Here is a 23,822-nt window from a genome sequence, read left to right as displayed (position 1 = left end):
AATTCCATAAAACAAATTTTATCTCTACATATAAAAAATATCACACTTAGGGGGAAGACAGAAAATATACCTCTATAGCTGCGTTATTACTCCTTTATGAAGTGTGTGCTTTTACTCGAATTTCCGGTACCCAATTATTTAAATGAAAGTTTGCCATAATTTACAGCTATCTTTAAATCATAAGCTGTAGGTGAGAAGACATTATAGTCTACTGAAAATATAAGCCAGTGATCTAGAAATCTAAAGTGATGTGAATGTCCTCCTGGGATTTCCTGATGGTGTCACTAGTACTTTGGGCTTTCCCGATGTCTCAGTGGTAAAGAATCTGCCTGTAACGCAGGATTTGCAGGAGACACAGATTCGATGCCTGGGTTGGGAAGATCCCTTGGAGGAGGAAATGGCAATCCACTCCAGTGTTCTTGCCTGGCAAATCCCATGGACAGAGGAGCCTGATGGGTTACAATCCATGAGGTCACAAAGAGCTGAAGACGGCTGAGCACACACACATGCATGCATGACCAGCACTGTTTACCATCACAGGTTTGAAACCAGGATCCGCCAAGGCTATCAAAACAATGTTTTTGCACAAGTATTTATTTACTTAGATTCATGCTTTAACACAAAATAAAGCAGTAGTAAGTTCTTGGTAAGTCTGACAACCAAGAATGCAATCAAAACGTAACAAAACAAGTGTGTCCTCCAAAAACAGACAAACTCCCAGCCAGACCAAAATAACTGCAATTTTCCTTAAGAAGAAGGATTCACTGAGATGGCACATAACTAATCACAACTTAATGCCTACCAGCTAAAGCAGCGTCCTCTTCACTTTCTGAGCCATACTGAAGTGCCATGGTAATTGCGGATAAACGACCCCCTTGGACTGCTCTTTTATTACTACAAGGAAAAAACAAGCAATTAGAAGGCAGGGAAAGATGTTATAAAAATCTGGTTACTTTACAGGAAACAGGAACTGTTAATAAGGCATTCACATCAAAGAAAGAGTTTCTATTCAGCTGCTTCCTCTATTTACTTTGTACTTTTTCTATCCCCCACAATCAATCTTAACCAAGACTAAATTTTTTCTCTCAGAAAAGAGGAAGTAGAGATAGAAAGCCCTTAAAGCAGGCTACTTGCAGCACTACTCCTTTTTTATGAAAAATAAAGGTTCACTCAAAATTGCTGGTTAATTCTAAAGATGCTCATATTTTAACAATGAAAATAAAATCTATTATGAACACAAACTCTTTCAGTATTTTACGACACATTTTACTGGTAATTTTAAACACTACCTGCCAATTTCTGCTTAAGCATTTCTCAGACATGAAGTCAGGCCTACTATACTTTTTAAATAAGATATCTGACAACAAAGTTTCATAAAATAAGCCAACTACACTCAAAGATATTACTTCAAGATAGTCATCAAGAAAATGCTAGCATGCTTATCCTCATAAACATGGGTCAGCTCTCAGACACTCTCTCTCACCGGTAATACTTGCTAGTGGGATTTCTCTCTTCACCAAGGCTGCCTTTACTGTGCGAAGGACCTGTCAGCCTGGTTGCAGCCAAATTTGATGAAGTCCTATCCAGAGACAAGGTTAAAAAAACTCAGAAAACTAACAGCTGAAATCATAATGCTGGATAAACAAAAAGAAAACAACCATTTTCCTTTTCTTTTCTTAAAAAAAGATACACTCTGGGACTACTCTGGCGGTCCAATGGTTAAGACTCAGCGTTTCCACTGCAGGGGGCAAAGGTTCCATCCCTGGTTGGGGGAACTAAGATTCCACATGCCGCAGGGCATGGTGGGGAATGGGGGAGGGAAGACTCAAATATTGCTGAGCCTCTACTATGCAGGAGTCTTTGCTCCAAAATCTGGGACTCTGCTACAAACAATAAAAGATGGAGAGGGTGCAAAGAAAAGGGAACCCTCTTACACTGTTGGTGGGAATGCAAACTAGCCCGGCCATTATGGAGAACAGTGTGGAGATTCCTTAAAAAACTGGAAAGAGAACTGCCATACGACCCAGCAATCCCACTGCTGGGCCAACATACCAAGGAAACCAGAATTGAAAGAGACACATGCGCCCCAATGTTCACTGCAGCACTGTTTACAACAGCCAGGACATGGAAGCAACCTAAATGTCCATCAGCAGATGAACGCAAAAGGAAGTTGTGGTACGTACACAATGGAATATTACTCAGCCATTAAAAAGAACACATTTTGAGTCAGCTCTAATGAGATGCATTAAACTAGAGCCTATTATACAGAGTGAAGTAAGCCAGAAAGGAAACACCAATACAGTATATTAACACATATATATGGAATTTAGAAAGACAGTAATGACGACCCTATATGCAAGACAGCAAAAGAGACACAGATAGGACAGACTTTTAGACTCTGTGGGAGAAGGCGAGGGTGGGACAATACGGGAGAAAAGCACTGAAGCATGTACATTACCATATGCAAAACGGATCCCCAGTGCAAGCTCAATGCATGAAGCAGGGCACACAAAGCAGGTGCTCCGGGACAACCCAGAGGGAGGGGGTGGGCAGAGAGCGGGGAGGGGGGCTCAGGATGGTGGGACACACGTACGCCCATGGCTGACTCATGTCGATGTACACCAAAAACCACTACATACCATAAAGTAATGAGCCTCCAATTAAAATAAATAAATTAATTAAAAAAAATTATGCTTATAGAGGTTGCCAATGATCAGATGTTAAGTTAGAATATGTTGGCATAAGGGCATTTTTCAACTATTGATATGAAAGAACTTGTTTCTGTTGAAACAAAAAAACCGAAGAGCAAAATCTGGGACTCTGAGCAAAAAAAAAAATAAACCAGGGTTGATCCCAGACAGTTTATGGTTACTGCAGTGACCAGAGGATCCAGAAACATAGCAAATGTCAAAGTCAGAAAAAAGCTACAAAAGCAGCCACTCAATCTTTCCATTTCAGGTAGAAGCAAATGGAATCCTAGAAGTAAGACGTGTTCAAAGTCACAGTCCCAGCACAAGATAAGCTAGAATCTCCTGACATCTGGCTAAACACTCTTACAGTGAAAATATATACATCCTATGATATAGATGCAAATATCACAATATTATAAGCATACCTTGTTTTATCACGCTTTGTTTTATTAAACGTCACATATACTGCATTTTTTCTTTTTCTTTTTACAAACTAAAGGTTTGTAGCAACCCTAAATAAAGCAAATCTGAGCACCATTTTTCCAAAGGCATTTGCTCACTTTGCGTCTCTGTGCCACATTTTGGTAATTCTTGCAATTACTTCAAACCTTTCCATGTTATTATACTTGTTGTGGTAATCTCTGATGCTATCATTGTAAATACTTTGGGGAACCATGATCCATGCCTATGTAAGACAGTGAACTTAATAAATGTGTGTGTTCTGACTGCTCCACCAACCAGCTATTCCCCCATCTTTTTCCTTTTTCCTCACTCTCCCTATTTTCTCATACACAAGAATATTGAAAGTAGGTCAACTAATAACCCTACACTGGCCTCTAAGCATTCAAGGGAAAGGAAGAGTTGCACCTTTTTTTCCAGTTTCAAGCAAAAGCTACAAATGGTTAAGCTCAGTGAGGAAGGCATGTTGAAAGCTGAGATCAGCTGGAAACTAGGCCTCTTGCACCAGTTAGCCAAGTCACAAGAGCAAAGGGAAAGTTTTTGAAGGAAATTAAAAGTACTACTCCAGTGAACACAGAAATGATAACACAGTAAGATAGCCTTATTGCTGATAAGAAGAAAGTGTTAGTGGTCTGGACAGAAGGTCAAACCAACCACAACAATCCCATAAGTGGATGCGTAATCCAGAGCAAGGGCCTAACTCTCTTCAATTTGATGAAGGCTGAGAGAGTTAAGGTGTGGAATAAAAGTCTGAAGCTAGCAGACACTGGTTCATGAGGTTTAAGGAAAGAAGTCATCTCTATAAAATAAAAGTGCAAGGTGAAACAGCCAGTGCCGATAAAAAAGCAGCAGCAAGTTATCCAGAAGATCTAGCTGAAATTATTAATAAATGTAGCTATACTAAATAACAGATTTTCAATGCAGATAAAATATACTTATCATGGAAGAAGAATCCAAGGCTTTCACAACTAGAGAGGAGAAGTCAGTGCCCAGCTTCAAAGTTTCAAAAGACAGGCTGACTCTTTTGATAGGGTTAATGTAGCTGGTGACTTAAGAGTTGAAACCAGTGCTCATTTTACTATTCTGAAAAATCCTAGGGCCCTCAAGAATTATGACAAATATACTCTGCTTGTGCTCAATAAATGGAACAACAGAGCCTGGATGACAGCACATCTGTCTACAACATGTTACTGAATACTTTAAGCCTGCTGTTGAGACCTACTGCTCAAAAATATTTTCAAAACAGTACTGCTCATTGAAAATGCACATGGTCACCAAGAGCTCTGATGGAGATGTACAAGATTAACATGCCTACAGACACAATATCCATTCTGCAGCCCATGGACCAAAAAGATATTTCAACTTTTAAGTCTTATTATTGAAGAAATACATTTCGTAAGGGTACAGCTACTGTGGATAGTGATTCCTTTGATGGATCTGGGAAAATTCAACTGAAAACTTTCTGGAAATGATTTATTATTCTAGATGTCGTTAAGAACATTTGTGATTCCTGGAAAGAACATGAACATCAACAGGAACTTAGAAGTGGATTCCAACCCTCATGGGTTACTCTGAGAGGTTTAAGACTTCAGTGGAAGAAATAACAGCAGATGGGATAGAAACAGTAGGAGAACTAGAATTAAAAATAGAGCCTGAAGTTATGACTGATCTGCTACAATCTCATGATAGAACTTTAACATTGAGGAGTTACTTTGTATGGATGAGCAAAGAAAGCAGTTTCCTGAGATGGAATCTACTTCTGTGAAAATGCTGTGAAGACTATTGAAACAGCAACAAAAGATTGAGAATATAACATAAACTTAGTTGATAAAGCAGCATCAGGATTTCAGAGGACTGACTCCAATTTTGAAAGAAATTCTCCTGTGGGTAAAACATTATCCAACAGCATCTCATGCTATAGACAAATCATTAGTGAAAAGAAGAGTCAACTGATGTGGGAAACATCATTGTTGTCTTATTTTAAGGAGCTGGCACAGCCACCTCAACTTTCAGCAACCACCACCCTGATCAGTCAGCAGCCATCAACAGAAGCAAGACCATTCACCAGCAAAAATATTACAACTTGCTGAAGGCTCAGATTATGGTCAGCATTTTTAAGCAATACAGTCTTTTTAAATTAGGGTATATACACAGCTTTTTTAGACCTAATGCTACTGCACACTTAACTACAGTTTAGTGTGAACATATAGCTTTCATATGCATGGGGAAACCAAAACACTTGTGTGACTCACTTTAGTGTGATATTCACTTTACTGCAGTAGTCTAGAAATGAACCCACAGTTATCTCCAAGTTTTGCCTATATATACATGTATTATATGTAATATGCATTATACAAATATGATATACAAATATTTATATACATATCTGTACAAGGCAATAAAAGTACATAGTGGTGTTAAATCTTAAAATGTTTCTTTTTAAATAAAGCCTTTCAGCTACAATGAAGGGACTGATTAAGAGTTATTTAACCCTATTCTCTTCAGAATCATATTAGCAACTGTAAATATAACCTCGAAATGCAACATCTTATTTTTCACTATATTGATTTTACTAGCTATTTTGACAAATAATAAAGGCACAAGAACTTCATAAACATTTTTTTAACCTACCTCATTCGAAGGCTTGACTTCGTCATTTCATGTTCAATTTCTGCCTTTTTCATATAAAATATTTTTTTAATAGAATTTGCATCCTGTTAAGATAAAATTACTTGGCTTAGAAAAAGTACAGGAAAAAATGGGCAATTTAAAATGCCCTCCATCATGTACTGGACACTTTCTATGGCACTCCTTGTATGTGGAGTAGCCTCCCATCCAGTATGCACACAGCTGCATCCTCTAACCTTTCTACAAGCTTTCAAAACATCTCTGTAATTAAATACAGGTTGAGAAGCCTCTCAGCTCTTCCACAATTAGCCAGCTAAAAGACAAAGATCTAATGTTGAACAGGGAAAAAACAGGGGTGAGAATACAATGGACTCTACCTGTGTACACTAACCTAAAAATTGAAACAAAAATACACTTCTAAATAAATAAATTATGGATGAACATACTTGCTTAAATTAATAGCATATATCAAATTCAGTTTCCCTTCACTCCAAAATTTAGTTTAGGACCATTAATCAGACCAAAAAGCAAAATTCTTAACTGCATCAACAATTGGTACTACACTACTCAAATGTCTTATCAAGGATTAACAATACAAGGACTTCATTCTTGATTCTCACTCAAAGTTCCTTAACAGATGCAAGATAAAAGTTAAAATTAACTACCAAAAGCAACTAAGTGAGTCAGCATTCCGTAAATCTAAATGACTTTATTCCCAAAAGATTTTCTGAGCACCCTTTGCTAAGTTCCCAGTGATAAATGATTAATCTGAGAAATTTCTACAAGCAACAGTTCACTCCAGTTCATTTCGTAGAAGGACTACAAAACTTCTAGGAGAGAACTGCAAAGCAATGAAAGTCATTTTACATTGTATATGATACTATACAGAGTGACTTTTACATCAATGAGGTTTAAATGAAGGGACTATATCAATATTTAACTACAAAGTGGACCAGAAATGAACCTTGTGTGGAACAAAAAGAAACACAGGTGAATGGATTAGAACCAAGGATCTATAGTCAACTGATTTTCAAAGGGTTGCCAGGACAATTCAACAGGAAAAGAATAGTCTTTTTAACATAAGGCACTGGATGAATGTGGACTCCAACCTCACACCTACCTCACGTATATGAAAATTAACTCAAAATGGCTCAAAACTCTAAATGTGTAACATTCTTAGAAGAAAACATAGGCATAAATCTCTGCAGCCTTAGGTTAGGTAATGGTTTCTTCGGTAAGACATTAAAAGCACAAGAAATCTAAGAAAAAGCAGACAAATTGGACTTATCAAAATTAAAAACTTAATTAAAATTGAGAAGTTTTTTTCTTGGGCGTGGGGGGATCGGGTGGGGAGTGGGGTGAGGTGGGGTAGGGGGTCCTGCAGCATACAACATGTGGGATCTCAGTTTCCCAACCAGGGACTGAAAGCCCTGCACTGGACTGCCAAGGAATTCCCCAAATTAAAACCTTTTGTGCATCAACGGATATTATCACAAAAATGAAAAGACAGTCTATAGGAGAAAATATTTGTAAATCATATGTCAAGTCTATTGTTTAGACGATGAAAACAACTGTAACAATTCAACAATAAAAAGACAGTTAACCCAAGTTAAAAGGGGGGCTAAAAATCTGAAAAATTTTTTTCAAAGAGTAAAAAAGGCCACTATGCACGTGAAAAGATGTTCAACATCACTAATCATTAGAAAATGCTAATCAAAGGATTCCCTGGTGGCCGAGTGGTTAGGATTCCAGGTTTTCACTGTTCACTGAACTTGTTGGCCCCAAGTTCAATTCCCACTGGGGGAACTACAATCACGGGGCACTGGCCAGGGAAAAAAAAGGCTAATCAAAACCATAATGAGATACTACTTCATACCTACTAGAAATAAAGCAAAACCAAAAATAGAAACAAGTATTGGTGAGGATGTGGAGAAATTACACTTGCACATTGCTAGTGGGAATGTAGGTGCAGTGGGTTTAAGAATAATTTAAAAACAATTTTAACCTCAAAAAAGTTAAAAATATAGTTTACCATCTAGCCTAGCAATTTCATTCCAAGGTTAGGGTTAGGGTGTATTCAATAAAAATGAAAACATACGTGCATATAAAAACTTATACATGAATGTTCACAGCAGCATTATGTATAATAGCCCAAAAGTGGAAGCAACTTAAATGCCTAGCAATTGATGAATGAGTGACTAAAACATGATATATAGATTTAATTCAATACTATTTGGGAATAAAAAGAAATACATGATACAAAAGGAACACCTTGAAAACACGATGCTAAGTGAAAGAAGCCAGTCACAAAGGACTATAAATTGTAAGGTTCCATTTATATGAAATGTTGAAAACAGGTAAATTCACAGAGATAAAAGTAGACTGGTGGCAGTTGCCTAGGGTTAGGGAGACTGGGAGGAAATGGAGAGTGACTGCTAATCCATTGTGGTGATGGCTACACAACTCAGTGAATATACTAAAAGTCATTAAATTATACACTTTGGGTAAAGTGTATGGTATATGGTTCTTATACAAAAATACTGGCTCTAAATTAAAATCTGTATTCTTATCAATGAAAGCAACAACAACAAAACTAACCTTGAATACTTGAGAACCAGGCTCATTGTAGGTTTTGGCATTTTTTGCTAGGAGATCTATATCTTTGGCCATTGCATGAATACTCTTGTAGCTTCCATTCTACAGTATACAGTAAAATATAGCAGTTACTCTTAAAGACAGTTAAGCAACATGACCTTAAAAAAAACCCATATATTTTTCAACTCTCACCATACTCTAAGACTTTATTGGAAAGTACATATGTGAACAATACATAAAGTCATCTTCTCTTTTATAGACTATTACTACTGTCCATTTACAAAGAAGTTTTTGAGAAAGATAACAAAACCAGAGCTACGTTATTCTCATACCAACAACTTATACTTTAAAAAAAAAATCAGATAAAGTAAAAGTTGTTTTATTTAGCAAGTATATAGTGTTTACTCTGTGCCAACCACTGTTCTAAATGTTTCATGAAAACTAATTCATTAAAGAGTAGAGACTTTGGAGCCAAACTATCTGGATTCAAATCCTAAAGCCTTAAAAATAAAATCCTACCTCTTCTCATTACTTGATGACTCAAGCAAGTGACTTACCATCTCTGTGTTTTAGTTTTCTTATCTGTAAATAACAGTATCTTCCTCACAGAGGTGTTGTAAGAATTAACTAGCTAACACACAGCAATCCTATAGCAATTCCATCTATACTGCTGAAGACACAGGGAGGGAGACACACAAAGAGAACAAAGCACCTTCACTAGCTTTACAGTCTCCATGTTGCCTGCAAGTAACTTTTACTCTGAAATATCCTACAACTACTTGTAAGTCAATAAAAATAAACAAACCTTTCATTGACAATATACCTTTCACAATCAAAAATGTCCATGACCAATGTGCTTTACTTTTTGTCCTGAGAGCAAAACTTATTAAAACTATAAAACACTTAAGTCAATGAAAATTTTGCTTTCCTTCCTACAGAAAAAATGCAAAAGGGATGCTATGCTGATTCCTTCAAAGTTATATTCAGTAACACCTCTAATTTGTTTACATTATATTGCTATTAATAGTAACTCCTTATAGAAATATCCACTTCTGTTCTGTAAAAGGCCTAAAAAATGACCATAGGCCAATCTGCCCTAAACCACATATTTCTACATATGGTACACCTTCATACCTGTATCCTCTGGGCAATGGTCTTGAGATCTATAGGCTCCTTAATAATTGCATAATAGTCTGGATATTGCTGAAAAACAAAATGCAGGGATGCTTAATAAGTGAAAGTATCCAGCTAATGAGATAACAAGGAAGTACACTGATCATCTGTTAATCAATTGAGCAGCTTTTGAGATAAAGGCTAAAGACACAGTTGTACAGCATATTTTTTGTTATACTTGAACCAGAAATCATTTGATTTTTACAAGCTTCATGAGATACCCAAGAGCATGCTGTAGGACTTTACAGTTAGTATTTGGTTATATACCTAATATATCACAATTTAATGTTTTTAAATTTCCTAAATCCACAGATCAGATAATTTTATATTTAAGATCCCAAGATATCTATGTGGGGAAATGAAGCAGAAGGTTTTCGAAGAGTTTCTTATAAGCTCTTTTAATTCAGCCATCTAAAACACAATTATATCCTATTTCATGTGAAATACTAAGGACCTATAAGAAATCAGGGTGCAAAATTGTTTAGTTGCTAAGTCATGTCTGACTCTTGTGACCCCATGTACTGTAGCCCGCCAGGCTGCTCTGTTCATGGGATTTCCCAGGCCAGAATGCTGGAGTGGGTTGCCATTTCCTTCTCCAGGGGATCTTCCCAACCCAACCTCTATTCCTGACTGACCAGCTTCACTTTTCACAGAGACTGTACTCTTAATTTCCTTTCTGTGGTAAAAAAAAAAATACATAAAATTTACTGTTTAACCTTTTTAACTGTACAGTTCAGCAGCTTTAAATACATTCACATTATTGTGCAACCATCACCATCATCCATCTCCAGAACTTTTCATCTTCCCAAGCTGAAATTTCATACCCATTCAACAATAACTCTCCACCTTCCCCTCCTTCAGCCCCTGGAAATCACAATTTTACTTTTTCTTTCTATGAATTTAGCTGTTAAGTACTTCCTAAAAGAAGTATCATACAATATTTAGAAAGTACATACTTCCTAAAAGAAGGATCATACAATATTTGTTCTTTATGATTGGCTTATATCACTTACCATGATGTGTTCAGGGTTTCTTCTTATTGTAGCATGGGTCAAGAATTTCATTCTTTTTAAAAGGCTGAATAATATTCCATGGTGTTTACATACTACACTTTATTTATTTATTCACATACCGAGGAACACCTGAGCTTTTTCCATGTTTCAGCTATTGTGAATTATACTGCTAGGAACATGGTTGTGCAAATATCTCATTAAGACCCTGATTTCACTCTTCTAGGTATATATCTAAAGCTGAATTGCTGGATCGTATGATAATTCCATATGTAATTTTTAGTGAACTGTCGTACTGTTTTTCTTTTCTTAACATTTTAAACATATGACCAACATAAACCAGTATATCTTTTCTAATCAGATGCACACTTCAGGCAGCAGTGTTCAGATACACTATTTCTAACGTTATAATTGTCCTACAGCTAGTGTTGCTGATGACTGATGGGTAAAGCTGCACGCCACCTGTCAGTCAACAAACACTTCTTGCAAGCCTCTGACATGCTGGGTTCCAACTACATGACAGGGACACAAAAGAAAATATGCCAGAGTCTTCATCCTTAAGAAATTCAGTCCTTGTTCTTAAAGAGAAAATGCTCACAATGAGTTATAATGGAGTACTTCTAAAATTATGTGTATAGTGGAGTACTTCTGAAAGTACATCCTTATTCAGAAATACAAGAATGTGAAGGTCATAGAAGTTTTTGCAGTTCCAAAAGCTAAAGTGGAACATCAACTATGTTAATTGTTCTTTGGGTGTGAAGACACCTGGGGCTCTAACACTTTTAAAGGGTTCCACTGGTCTAGAAAACCTCTTCCACGTTGGGGTAGAAGAGTACTTATCAGGAAGAGGTTAATTATCTTCCTCTCATTCTGACTCCTGAGCAGAGAGTGTTTCTTCTCTTTCATAAATAAAAGGTTTAATTTATGTGCTTATTTTATCACTTAAGAATCACAAATCTCAGAAACAATCTACAATGTGGATAAATCATGAAGATACTAGGCTAAGTGAAATAAGCCAGACACAAACAAACACTGTACGATTTCTCTTAAACGAGGTACTTAGTGTAGTCAAGTTCAGAGGAGCAGAACTGTGGTTTCCAGGAACCGGCAGGAGGGAAAAGTAGGGAGTCCCTGTTTAATAGGTAGGAAGATGAAGAAGTTTTGGAAGGAAATGGTTGTCACAGCTGCACAATAATATGAATGCACTTAACGCCACTGAACTTTGTACTTAAATTGGTTAAAAGGTAAATCTTAGATTTTTGCATATTTTATGACCACAAAAACGGAAAACAAACGAAAAGAATTTCTAATCATAAAACCAAACACACACACACAAAAAATCCATAACCTTTTGCTGAAGTAAAATGACAGAGCATATCCTATGTGCTTACTGCTGAGGCCATGAGGAGGATCTCTCGGCTACCTCCAACACCTTCCATTACCCTTACTCTATTTACTAAGAAGTAAGAGAATTTATGAAGTACTTAAAAAAGAACAAAATCAACACTTTAATCCACTTGTCTTTAACTGCATCACATACCACTTTAGAAGGCAGCTTCTGAAAAAGTTCGCTAATGAGACGTCCTGATGGATTTGTGGCTACAACTATGGCTTCAAGAAGCTGCTCCAGGATCTCCTTCAAGTAACCTGGAGAAGACTGGGAGTACGGGGGTATGAGGAATGAGAGAAGAAAGGAATAAGAAAAATCCAAAAGTAAATGCCGATATTAAACAGCTTTTAAAATTTTAAAGCCAATTCAAAAGAGCAACTTCTAAACAATACTTACATTAAGTACAGTTTTCATGAATACCACACTTCAGACTCACAATAAATATTCAACATATAAGACAAGTGATTAGCTGAGACTCCCCGACCACATAGCTTAGAGAAGAATCAATGTAACACTGATGAAAGCAAACTAGAATACTCGAATTTAAGTCATTTACTTACTAGTTAAAACGTAACACCAGAGTTAGCTTCAAAGAGAATTATGCCTACAAGCAAGATTCCTCTCCTCCCAGCCCAACCAGTTACTCTGGACACGTGTTGCAGATGACAAAGGCAGCAGGGTGTATGAATGCATTCGTAAAACTTATTCTCTGGATGTCTATTTAAAGTTGCAGAAGAGAGATGCAATTCCTTTTACTGTTCTTTTTCCTCTTTTTAAACATGTGCACTCATTCAGCAAGTATTTTCAGTCCCTACCTGTCAGGCAGAGTCTAGATGTCTGACTAGGTGAGCAAGGTGATAGCTTTTTGGAGCTCTCATTCTACTTGAGGAAGACAGTAAACATATAAACTAAAGTGAAAGTGAAATCGCTCAGTCGTGTCCAACTCTTTGCGACCCGTGGACTGTAGCCCACCAACCTCCTCCGTCCATGAGATTCTCTAGGCAAGAATACTCGAGTGGGTTGCCATTTCCTTCTCCAGGGATCTTCCCGACCCAGGGATCGAACCCAGGTCTCCCACATTGCAGGCAGACGCTTTAACCTCTGCACCACCAGGGAAGCCCATATAAACTAATATTAACATTTATTCCACATACAGTGATAAAAACTGAACATCACACAACAGCATGATACAATGATGGGAAAGGAGGAGCAGAGAGCAAACAATCTGATAGAGTGGTTAGGAAAGTCTTCTCCCAGTTTACATTAAGTGATGCTAGAATCGTGCAAGAGAGACAGTCACAGGCAGAGCCAAAGGGAGCAGAGGTGCAAGCAACTGCAAAATTCCAGAGGCAGGAAGACACTTGACATGTTCTAGGAACAAAAACCAACCTAATCCACAAAAATATTCCTAGCTAAGGTGACTCCATCGACTTTGCAACTTTCAGTCACAACACAGCCTGCTCTTACACGATACCTCATTCTAACAACACTGGTTGTCCTAGGATCCCTTGTCATTGGAGTAGGGCTCTCTGGCTGTGTGTCTGTTTACTCATCCAGTTACCAACAAGACTGCACAGAAAGCCTAGCTGCCACAGTGGCCATGAGAAATCACAAGCAGGGGCCTCGTCAACCTCCCAGTAGCCGATCCATCACCCATTCCGGTGGCACACGTACTCCTTCCGTCACTGCGCCTTGACTGTCCTGCCCGTCTTCATCATCATCTTCGTCATCTGCTTCTCCTTTCTGAACAAACTCATTTCTTGTTCGAAGGTACAAATCCCAGAGTTTGCAAGCAGCTTTATATTCAGGAGAATCTGGCTGTACATTAGCAAAGAGAAGAGAAAAAGATATCACTTAGCATTTTATTAGAAATCAACGACTGTTTCTAAAGCATCCTGTTCCAACAGATTGGTATGCTAAGATATAACTTTGAAAACTAACACAAATTTTCAAATTCTTGTAAGTAAATGACACATGGGCTTCAATTCTCTTCTGAAGAACTAAGTGTATGTTTTAAAGGCATTCTGAAATCAAATAATTTTATTAATTCTATTTATGTCCTACCTCAGAGACTTGAAGAATATAAATAATTTGCTAAATTAAGGGTAATTATTACTAATACACTTTGCATGAATATTCATGCAAAGATGGGCTCAATAAAGGACAGAAATGGTAAGGACCTAACAGAAGCAGAAGATATTAAGAAGAGGTAGCAAGAATACACAGAAGAACTATACAAAAAATGTCTTCACGACCCAGATAATCACGATGGTGTGATCACTCATCTAGAGCCAGACATCCTGGAATGTGAAGTCAAGTGGGCCTTAGGAAGTATCACTACAAACAAGGTTAGTGGAGGTGATGGAATTCCAGTTGAGCTATTTGAAATCCTGAAAGATGATGCTGTGAAAGTGCTGCACTCAATATGTCAGCAAATTTGGAAAACTCAGCAGTCGCCACAGGACTAAAAAAGATCAGTTTTTATTCCAGTCCCAAAGAAAGGCAATGCCAATGAATGTTCAAACTACTGCACAACTGCACTCATCTCACACGCTAGTAAAGTAATGCTCAAAATTCTCCAAGCCAGGCTTCAGCAGTACATGAACCGTGAACTTCCAGATGTTCAAGCTGGTTTTAGAAAAGGCAGAGGAACCAGAGGTCAAATTGCCAGCATCCACTGGATCATCAAAAAAGCAAGAGAGTTCCAGAAAAACATCTATTTCTGCTTCAATGACTATGCCAAAGCCTTTGACTGCGGATCACAATAAACTGGAAAATTCTGAGAGAGATGGGAATACCAGACCACCTGACCTGCCTCCTGAGAAACCTATATGCAGGTCAGGAAGCAACAGTTAGAACTGGACATGGAACAGACTGGTTCCAAATAGGAAAAGGAGTATGTCAAGGCTGTATATTGTCACCCTGCTTATTTAACTTATATGCAGAGTACATCATGAGAAACAATGAGCTGGATGAAGCACAAACTGGAATCAAGACTGCTGGGAGAAATATCAATAACCTCAGATATGCAGATGACACCACCCTTATGGCAGAAAGTGAAGAAGAACTAAAGAGCCTCTTGATGAAAGTGAAAGAGGAAAGTGAAAAAGTTGCCTTAAAGTTCAACATTCAGAAAACTAAGATCATGGCATCTGGTCCTATCACTTCATGGGAAATAGATGGGGAAACAGTGGCTGACTTTATTTTGGGGGGCTCCAAAATCACTGCAGATGGTGACTGCAGCCATGAAATTAAAAGACGCTTACTCCTTGGAAGGAAAGTTATGACCAACTTAGACAGCATATTAAAAAGCAGAGACATTACTTTGCCAACAAAGGTCCGTCTAGTCAAGGCTATGGTTTTTCCAATAGTCATGTATGGATGTGAGAGTTGGACTATAAAGAAAGCTGAGTGCCGAAGAATTGATGCTTTTGAACTGTGGTGTTGGAGAAGACTCTTGGGAGTCCCTTGGACTGCAAGGAGATCCAACCAGTCCATCCTAAAGGAAATCAGTCCTGGATGTTCATTGGAAGGACTGATGTTAAACTTGAAACTCCAATATTTTGGCCACCTGATGCAAAGGGCTGACTCATTTGAAAAGACCCTGATGTTTGGAAAGATTGAAGGTTGGAGGAGAAGGGAACAACAAAGGATGAGATGGTTGGGTGGCATCACCGACTCAATGGACATGAGTTTGGGTAAACTCTGGGAGTTGGTGATGGACAGGGAGGCCTGGCATGCTGCGGTTCATGGGGTCGCAAAGAGTCGGACATGACTGAGCGACTGAATTGAACTGAACAGATTACTAATACACTAAGAAAGACAATTTAAAGGATAAGACCCAATTTAAGGGATACAAGTCTAAATGAGAGAAGTTAATGACTGCCTTGATTTTCATTTCTAGTCTTCAACTATTTAAAACCTTATTTGAATATTTTCTTTTCTTGAAGAGTAGTGGGGATAAACTAACTAAAACTTTCCAATAACAACAATGCTGGATGTAATGTAAAATGAACAGTAAACCTTTAAAAATGCATCCATGTGCAGCCAATAAGGAATAAGCAATGTTCACAAAAGCAAGAACAGAGTAAAAGTAGGAACCTGGATAAGCAAGCAAAACACTGAAGCCATGTTCACCTTGAGGCTACCTATAAGACAAGATGCTTAGAGTTTTCAAGAGCTTTAGCTTTCAAATGTCTTTGAGGTTGCAAGGACAAGAGATAAAGGCCAGGCTCCACCATAAGCTGGGACTTCAAAGGCTATGGCTGCAGTGTAACTGGGAATTAAAAACAAGTCAGGTTTTGTGCTGCCAGGGAACAAGGAAGACCAACCACCTCAACCCACGGCACTGTGGGGAGAGGAGAGGCATGAGATAAATCTCCTCTGAGAACTCTTCATCATAAGCTAGTCCTAACGAAGAGAGGCCAGATAAGCAACATGAGATAAGCAACAAATCTTCTCCAGAAGAACTTCAACCTCAGCCTAAGAATCTCCACAGTCTCCAAGAAATATAAGCTCACAGTCAAAACTGATGAAACACGTACGACTAAGAGTCACAAGGGAAAGCAAGCAGAAATGACAGCAAAAACACACATGTAAGTAATTCAGATGTTAAATTATCTGCTGTAGAATAAAAAATAAGTATGCTGAACATGTTTAAAGAAATAATAGGATTGAAGATACAAGCAATTTCCTCAAAAGAAACTACTTCCAAAACAAGGAAAATATAAACATCAAAATGTAAAAACTCAGTAGATTAAGAGCAGATTTCAAAGAAAAAAGTAAGAACTAAAGATATTACCTGAAAAGCAACACTGACAAAAGGGATCTACATAAAGTTAAGAGAAATGGAAACCTAAGAAAATTCTAATATAACATCCAATCAGAGTTCTACAAAGGAGAACAGAGAATGGGGCAAGAGCAATATACAAAGACGTACAACTTTTCAGAACTGATGAAAAACACCAACCCAAAGATTTACATTATTTTAAGGTTTTCCATTCTTTAGAAGGATGTTTAAAATACTGATTAATATTTGACTCTGAAAAATTAATTATGCATATTAGAACTTCTTGGATAAGAACATATTATTAATGGCTCTGACAACTTTCAAATTATAGAAGAAATTTAAAACAGAATAAAACCAAGAAAAAAATGAAGGAAAAAAAAACATCCAAAACAAGGCAGAGAGAGAAACAAAAAAAGAAAAAAATTACAAAATGAGATAGAGAGTAGAAATTTAAATGATAGGAATACAGCCAAATGTAATAATTACTAAAACTGTAAAGAGATGAAATACTTCAGTTAAAAGGTGAAGATCATCAACTAGATTAACAGAAATTCCATTATATGGGGCTTACAAGGGATACACGAGCATTAAAAAGATATGAAGAGACTGGAAGAGAATGGAAAAAATAAACAAGGTGAACACAAAAATAAAGCTGCTATTACTTTACATGTAATAATATCAGATAAAACAAAATTGAAAAAAGACAATACTAACAATAAAGAAAGCTACTACATAATGCAAAAACAATGTACTAGGACAACATAACAACTTTCAACCTGAATGCGCCTATCTGCATACTTTCAAAATATATAAAGAAAAAATCAGTATGGCTAATAAGGAGAAAGAGACAAATCTATGGTCAGTTGGATTTTAAAGCACACCATTTGGAAAGTAGATAGTTCACGCAGATAAATCAGGATATAAATGATATCAGCAACATAATTAAAAAGCTAGATCCAATGGACACATGCAGTGTACTGTACCCAATGAATAGCACTCTTGCTATATATTCACAAAATTTATAGCAACTTTATTCACTACTGTTAAAGCAGAAACAACTCAAATGTACATCAACTAAGACACAAACAAAATATGATACATATTCATATAATGGAATATTATTCAGCTATAAAAAAGGAACTAAGTATTAATAAATGTTATGACAAGAATGTACTTTGAAGAAACTGTGCACAGTGAAAAAAGCTAGTCATCAAAGGCCATACAGTTCAGGATTCCATTTATATGCAAAGCCCTGAAAAGGGAAGTCAATACAAACGGAAAGTAGACTGCCGTAGCTAGAAGCTAAGAGAGGGGGAAATGAAGTTATGCTTGTTGATGGGCATGGTTTTCTTTCTGAGGTAATGAAAAAATTTTGGAGTTTGACAGTGGTGATGGTTGCACAACTCTCAAATATATTAACCCCCCTCCCCAAAGTCTACGCTTTACAAGAGTGTGTGAATTATATATCTCAAAGAAAAAATACATACAAACAGCATTAAGAATTAATTTAACAGTATTTTTACAGAATCTAAACAAAAAAACATTTAAAGCTTTGCTAAAAAGACAAATAAATGAAGACGTACCAAATTTACAGACTGGAATAATAAACATCACAATTATGTCAATTCTCCAAAACACAATCTATAGAGTCAATGCAACTCCAATACAAATTCAAACAATTTTTTTGGTGCTTGTTGACTTAACACACTAATATTAAAAGATATAAGGAAAGGGCCAAGAATAATCAAAACAGTTTCTCTGCCAGACAAGAAAATTATAAAATCAAAGAAATTAAGGTAGATATAGAATAGCCTAGTTTTAGATAAACTGGCCAGAACAAGAGGAACAGAATAAAGACCAGAAAGAGACCCACAGCACCTGGAAGCAATGCCAGCAGTAACAGCACAGACAAATGTGAAGCGAATGGCCATTTCAAGGTGCAGCTTATACCTGTGGGAAAAACAAGTCCCTGCCTCACAGGGGACACACTCAATCCCGGGTACACTAAAGGCATATATACGAAAGATAAAACTATTAAACTCTTAGGAGAAAAGAACATCTTTGAAATCTTTGTGAAGGAGAGATTTCTGAAGTAAGACACAAGGATAAAACACAAAGTTAAAGACTAAGAAATCTGACTATATTAAAATAAAATTTTTAAAAACTTCTGTTCATCAAAAGACACTACAAAGAGTGAAAAAACAGCCACACTGTGGGAGAGGATATTTGCAACACATATAACCAAAAAAGGATTAGCACCTAGAACAAAAAAATTTCTAAAAATAAGCATGAAAATGACAAACAACCCAAAAGACAAACAGGTAAAAGATTTGAGCAGACACAGAAGAAACAACAATGGTTCATAACCAAATTAATCTTCAGTTTCTTTACTAAGAAGAGAAATACAAACGCAAACTATCAAATGAAAAATCACTACTTACCTATCAGACTGATAAATATTAAAAAGCCACACAATTATCAAATTGGATATCTTCCAAATTTGTTGCTTTCTTACCTTATAATAGGCCTTTGCATTGTTAAAAAGCAGCTGGAAGTCAGCAGTAAGCAGATTAACATCATCATACTCTTCCATTTTTAGTTTCTGTTGGATCTTCATCAAGTCAATGGGCTGAGAAACCACTTCATAATAGTCTGGTTGATTTCTGTCAATAATTTAATGATTTTCAAAAAGTAATAATCAAAAGCCTATAAAACGTTATGTCACAAAACTATCTGTGGTAATGCCCAACACTCCCAAGTGACAGAGCATACTAGACTTACTCCCGTGATCAGAACTGAGAGGGAATAACAAAAGTAAGACGAATACGCATGCCCTTTCAAAATACATATTAGTGATTAAAAAAAAACCCCTAAATTTATTATCTGTAATGGTCTTTTATAGGCTAAATATTTAAGATTTAGGGAACCAATACTAAAACCATGTCAATGGTATCTTCTGCAAATGAAAATGACTTACCTTTCATGGGGTTCAAAAAAACAGGTATGCTTCAAAGCATTTTATAAACTTACAAAATGGACTGTCCTTCCTCAGGTAGTGACCACAGAACTTTCTCTGCCAAGTGCTATCAAGTGCCTAGTATATATGGTGCTCTAACATCAAGTACTCAAGTTACAAAAGAAAAAGACGAGGCCCTTGGCACAGGGAGCTTACCAAAGATAAAAGAGCATAATACACGAACAAACATGACAAAACTATTTTTGAAAACAGGCATGGGAACGATAAACACAAAATTCAGGATAATGGCTATCTCTTGGAGGGAAGAGGGTACTTTAAAGGTACTTGTAATAACATCTTAAGTTGGGTTTTGGTTCATGGATGTTTATTATTATTTCTTCTGGCTCTTTTCAAAAGTTCCACAAGACATGGAAACTTTCTGAAAAATTACCTAAGCAACTGTTTTTTTCAATTTTCCCTCACGGGTAAATAAAACTCATCCTAGATGTGAAAGAGGGTAAGTTACAACTATGAAGAACACCATGGTTGCTAAGACACATTTCAGTCGTGTGCATTTAATTTTTAAAAGCTTTTCATACTAACACAAAAATTTCAAGCATAGTACAAAAAGTGTTTTTTCTGAACCATTTGAGAGTAAGCTGATGAAGGATTTAGTGTGTTTCTCCTACAAAAAGGGACTGCAGGACTTTCCTGGTGGCATAGTGGATAGGAATTCGCCTGCCCATATAGAGAACACGGGTTTGATCCCTGGTCTGGGAAGATTGCACATGCCACAGAGTAACTAAGCACGCGTGCCACAACCACTGAGCCTGTGCTCTAGAGCCCACGAGCCACAACTACTGATGCCGGCATCCTACAATCAACAACGCCCTCACACCCAGAGCCTGTGCTCCACAAAAGAGCCTGCGACACGGCTACCGTCCCCAAGCCCTTTCCCGTGCGCCCATCGCATGTCTCCCTTGCAGATTCCTACCCTTGCCCAGCCTTAACTAATGACTCTAGACTGAACTCTACAGAAAGGAAAAGGTTTAAAAACCCTTATAAAGTGTTTAAAATTTTACTGATTTATAAAATTAAGTGAGGGGATAAAAGGAGCAATCTGCTCTTCAAAGAGTGTAAGAACATAAAAGTCTCAGTGAGTGATAACAATGACCTAATACTAACACTGCCAGTGGTACCAAGGGACCTTCTCAGAGCAAGCTCTAAGACTGTGCTCACTTGATACCCAAAGACGGCTCTCTCCACCTGCCCTCAGGGGCCCCGGTGTACTGTTTGCTGGGGCTGGGCCTCAACAGACCCTCAGGCTGTAGACAACTGGGAATCCCATAAGGGCACATAACCTAGAAAGGACACTGTATCCGGAAGCTCTGCTAGGGGGCGCCTCACAAACATTTTCAGAATTACCATACGGAAAAAGAGGACCAGGATCCAAACATTCCACGCTACATAATTTGGTCAAAACAAGGTCCCCCCACTTTGAAAATGAAACAGCCCTGATCTTCCCCACTTAAATCAACATACAGAAAAGCAAAGTGAAACCTCAGACTTCTCTGGTGGTCCGGTGGGTAAAGAATTCACTTTGCAATGCAGGGGGCATGATTTCCATCCCTGGTTGGGGAACGAAGATCCCACGTGCCACAGAGCAACTAAGCCCACAAGCCACAACTACTGAGCCAGAGCACTCTGGAGCCCGTGCGCCTCAATGAGAGATCCCGCATGACGCAGCCAAGACCCGACTCAGCCGAATAACACTAAAAAAAAGTAAAAAGAAAGAAAAGTACAATCTGTCCTTATTTATCCCGAGTTTAAAAGCTGTAAGTATTCTCTCAGACTTTTGCGTACACATATATACATGCACACAGGACTGTGAAATACATGTCTTAACAGCTTTTCTCTTTCAACAATAGGTGAGGGCACCCTGCTGTAACATGGCCACAGAACAGCTGAAGCATAACTAAGAATTTAACCAGAAAAGTGAGAACTAATCTGCCTGATGTGCACAGCCTGCTGGCTACACCTGAATCTATTTTCCCTCCTTCCCAAGACGACAGCATTCTAAGCTGCTGCCTGGGCACTAAAGGCCAAATTCTTAAGTATCGTTGCAGCTAAGTTCTGGCCAACACAAGAGCTGAAGTGTACCATGTCCAGGTTACTTCTTTAACATGCCTTCTTTCTCCTACGGGCTGGAAGGTCGTTTTGGTGGTGCACCACCTTAGACCATGCAGCCAAGGGCGATACCCCAGGCACAGCAGAATAAAGAGACAGAGAGTATCTTGGCCCTGAAGACCTCACAGAACAGGACATGTATGCGAGAGAAAGCAGTTGTTCTTGTCTCAGCCTTTGTTAATTTAGATGCCCGAGTACCAGCAGCCTAATATACTAATCAAAACAAAGTCTCAAGAAGAGATTCACAATTGTGTGGCTCTGAGTAATACTGCAATACTACTTAGGAGAAGTAATACTACCTCCCACAGGCTCTTGAGAAAGCACGCGTTCCACAACAGAGGAGGGGCAGAGGTGCAGGCAGGCACAGCCCTGGGGGAAGGCAGTGGTGCTCTAAGGTACCACGTCACCAAGGCTAGAAGACAGCTCCAGCACCCAAGGCCTGTGTCCTCGGCCCCTCAGCTGGCAGCAGAGGAGTGGCCCTGTTCTATGAGGTACATGGGCACCGCACTCTGATGCTGCTTCTCTATATAACATACTGGACAAGAGAACAGGCTTTCGAAACAGAAAGACTTGAGTCTGAATTCTGGCTACACTTAGTAGTCTGAGAACTTGTACAAGTTATCACTTCTAAATGGTGATAGTAATACTGCACAGGTTTAAACAAGCAATAAAAAAAAACAAACAAGCAATAAATACAGGCTTTTACTATGACAGGCTGATTAAATAACAACTTTTAAAAGACTATTACTGGTGAACCAACTGAAATCTGGAGACAGTTACCTCATTAGATAAAAAAAAAAACCTTTTCTGGCATGACTAATTTACAGAGCTCTCCTCACTCAGGATGATGACACTACATCCTTGGTGGCTCTTAGAAGTGAGAGGCGGCCTTCAGCTCAACCTAGAGCTTGTTGGCTACACACCATGACATCAACATTCATGAATGGATCTAAATCTTTAATTAACTCATTGTATTCCTTTCCTTTTGTTGCTACAGCAAATTAACCACAAACCTAATGGCTTAAAGCAACACAAACATCTCATCTTACAGAAATCTACAAATGGGTCTCACTGAGTTAAAAGGCAAGGTGTTCACGTTCCTTTCAGAGGATCTTGAGAATTCATTCCCTCGCCTTTTCCAGCTTCTGGAGGCCATGTGCATTCTTTGGCTTGTAGCCCCGTTCCTCCAAGTACAAAGCCGTGAGCATAGCATCTTCACACCTCTCTGTGACTGACTCCTCTGCTTCCCTCTTTCCTGTTTAAAGATCCCTGTGATTACACTGCGACCATCTGGATAATTCAGGATAACTTCTCCAACTCAAAGTGAGTTGACTAACAAACTTAATTTCTCTTTGCCATGTAATCCTACATATTCATGGAGTCCAGGGACTAGAAGATGGACATTTTGGGGGTCATTATTCTATCTATCACAGTCATTTATGTTTTCAGAACAAATAGCTTCAAATGTCAGAGTCTGAGAAGAACAATGATATTATTTTGACAGCAAGAGAGGAAGGGTGCTCTAGTCGGGGAGAATAACAGCTCCACAGGGAGGTGTGTGCCAGCTGCATATTGGGACCAGCAACTTGTTTTTGCTCCCCTGGATGACCAAAGTCAAGCCCAAAAGTTAGGGAGAAAAGACAGAAAGCGAGGTGAAAATAATCATTGTGGCCTCTGCATATTGTGAAAAACTGATCCATTTTAACTATGATAAATACAACTTTGCTGCTATTCTAAAGGCTATTAAATAATTTTTTAAAATGTGCTCTACTCTCAAGGAACTAGATAAAGAACAAACTAAACCCAAAGCTAGAAGGAAGGAAATAATATATAAAGCAGAGATAACCATCAAGAATAGGAAAAAAACCAACAAAGTTGAGTTGGTTTCTAAAAAAGATCCATAAAATTTACAAACCCTTAGCTAATTAAGAAAAAAAGATTAAAA

At 37.9% G+C, this 23,822-nt stretch overlaps 1 protein-coding gene across 25 annotated transcripts in view; it reads right to left on the bottom strand.

Moving 5' to 3' along the window:
* The window catches only part of PBRM1 (polybromo 1), a 96,887-nt gene that overhangs the window by 68,347 nt on the left and 4,718 nt on the right, over positions 1-23,822 (bottom strand). For 14 of the 25 annotated variants that reach the window (XM_068983027.1, XM_068983039.1, XM_068983047.1 and 11 more), the window contains exons 4-11: positions 19,250-19,397; positions 13,620-13,763; positions 12,096-12,212; positions 9,507-9,575; positions 8,376-8,474; positions 5,781-5,863; positions 1,484-1,579; positions 803-894 (exon numbers count right to left, since the gene is read on the bottom strand). In XM_068983027.1, the coding sequence (XP_068839128.1) occupies positions 803-894; positions 1,484-1,579; positions 5,781-5,863; positions 8,376-8,474; positions 9,507-9,575; positions 12,096-12,212; positions 13,620-13,763; positions 19,250-19,397 (848 nt within the window). Of the gene's footprint in view, positions 1-802; positions 895-1,483; positions 1,580-5,780; positions 5,864-8,375; positions 8,475-9,506; positions 9,576-12,095; positions 12,227-12,313; positions 12,327-13,619; positions 13,764-19,249; positions 19,398-23,822 lie in introns of all 25 variants that reach the window. The other 11 variants (XM_068983028.1, XM_068983033.1, XM_068983046.1 and 8 more) reach the window with 6 other exon arrangements.

The sequence above is a fragment of the Capricornis sumatraensis genome, chromosome 10 (assembly GCF_032405125.1).
Source record: "Capricornis sumatraensis isolate serow.1 chromosome 10, serow.2, whole genome shotgun sequence".
NCBI lineage: Eukaryota > Metazoa > Chordata > Mammalia > Artiodactyla > Bovidae > Capricornis > Capricornis sumatraensis.
This window is presented reverse-complemented; position numbering and strand designations above follow the sequence as displayed.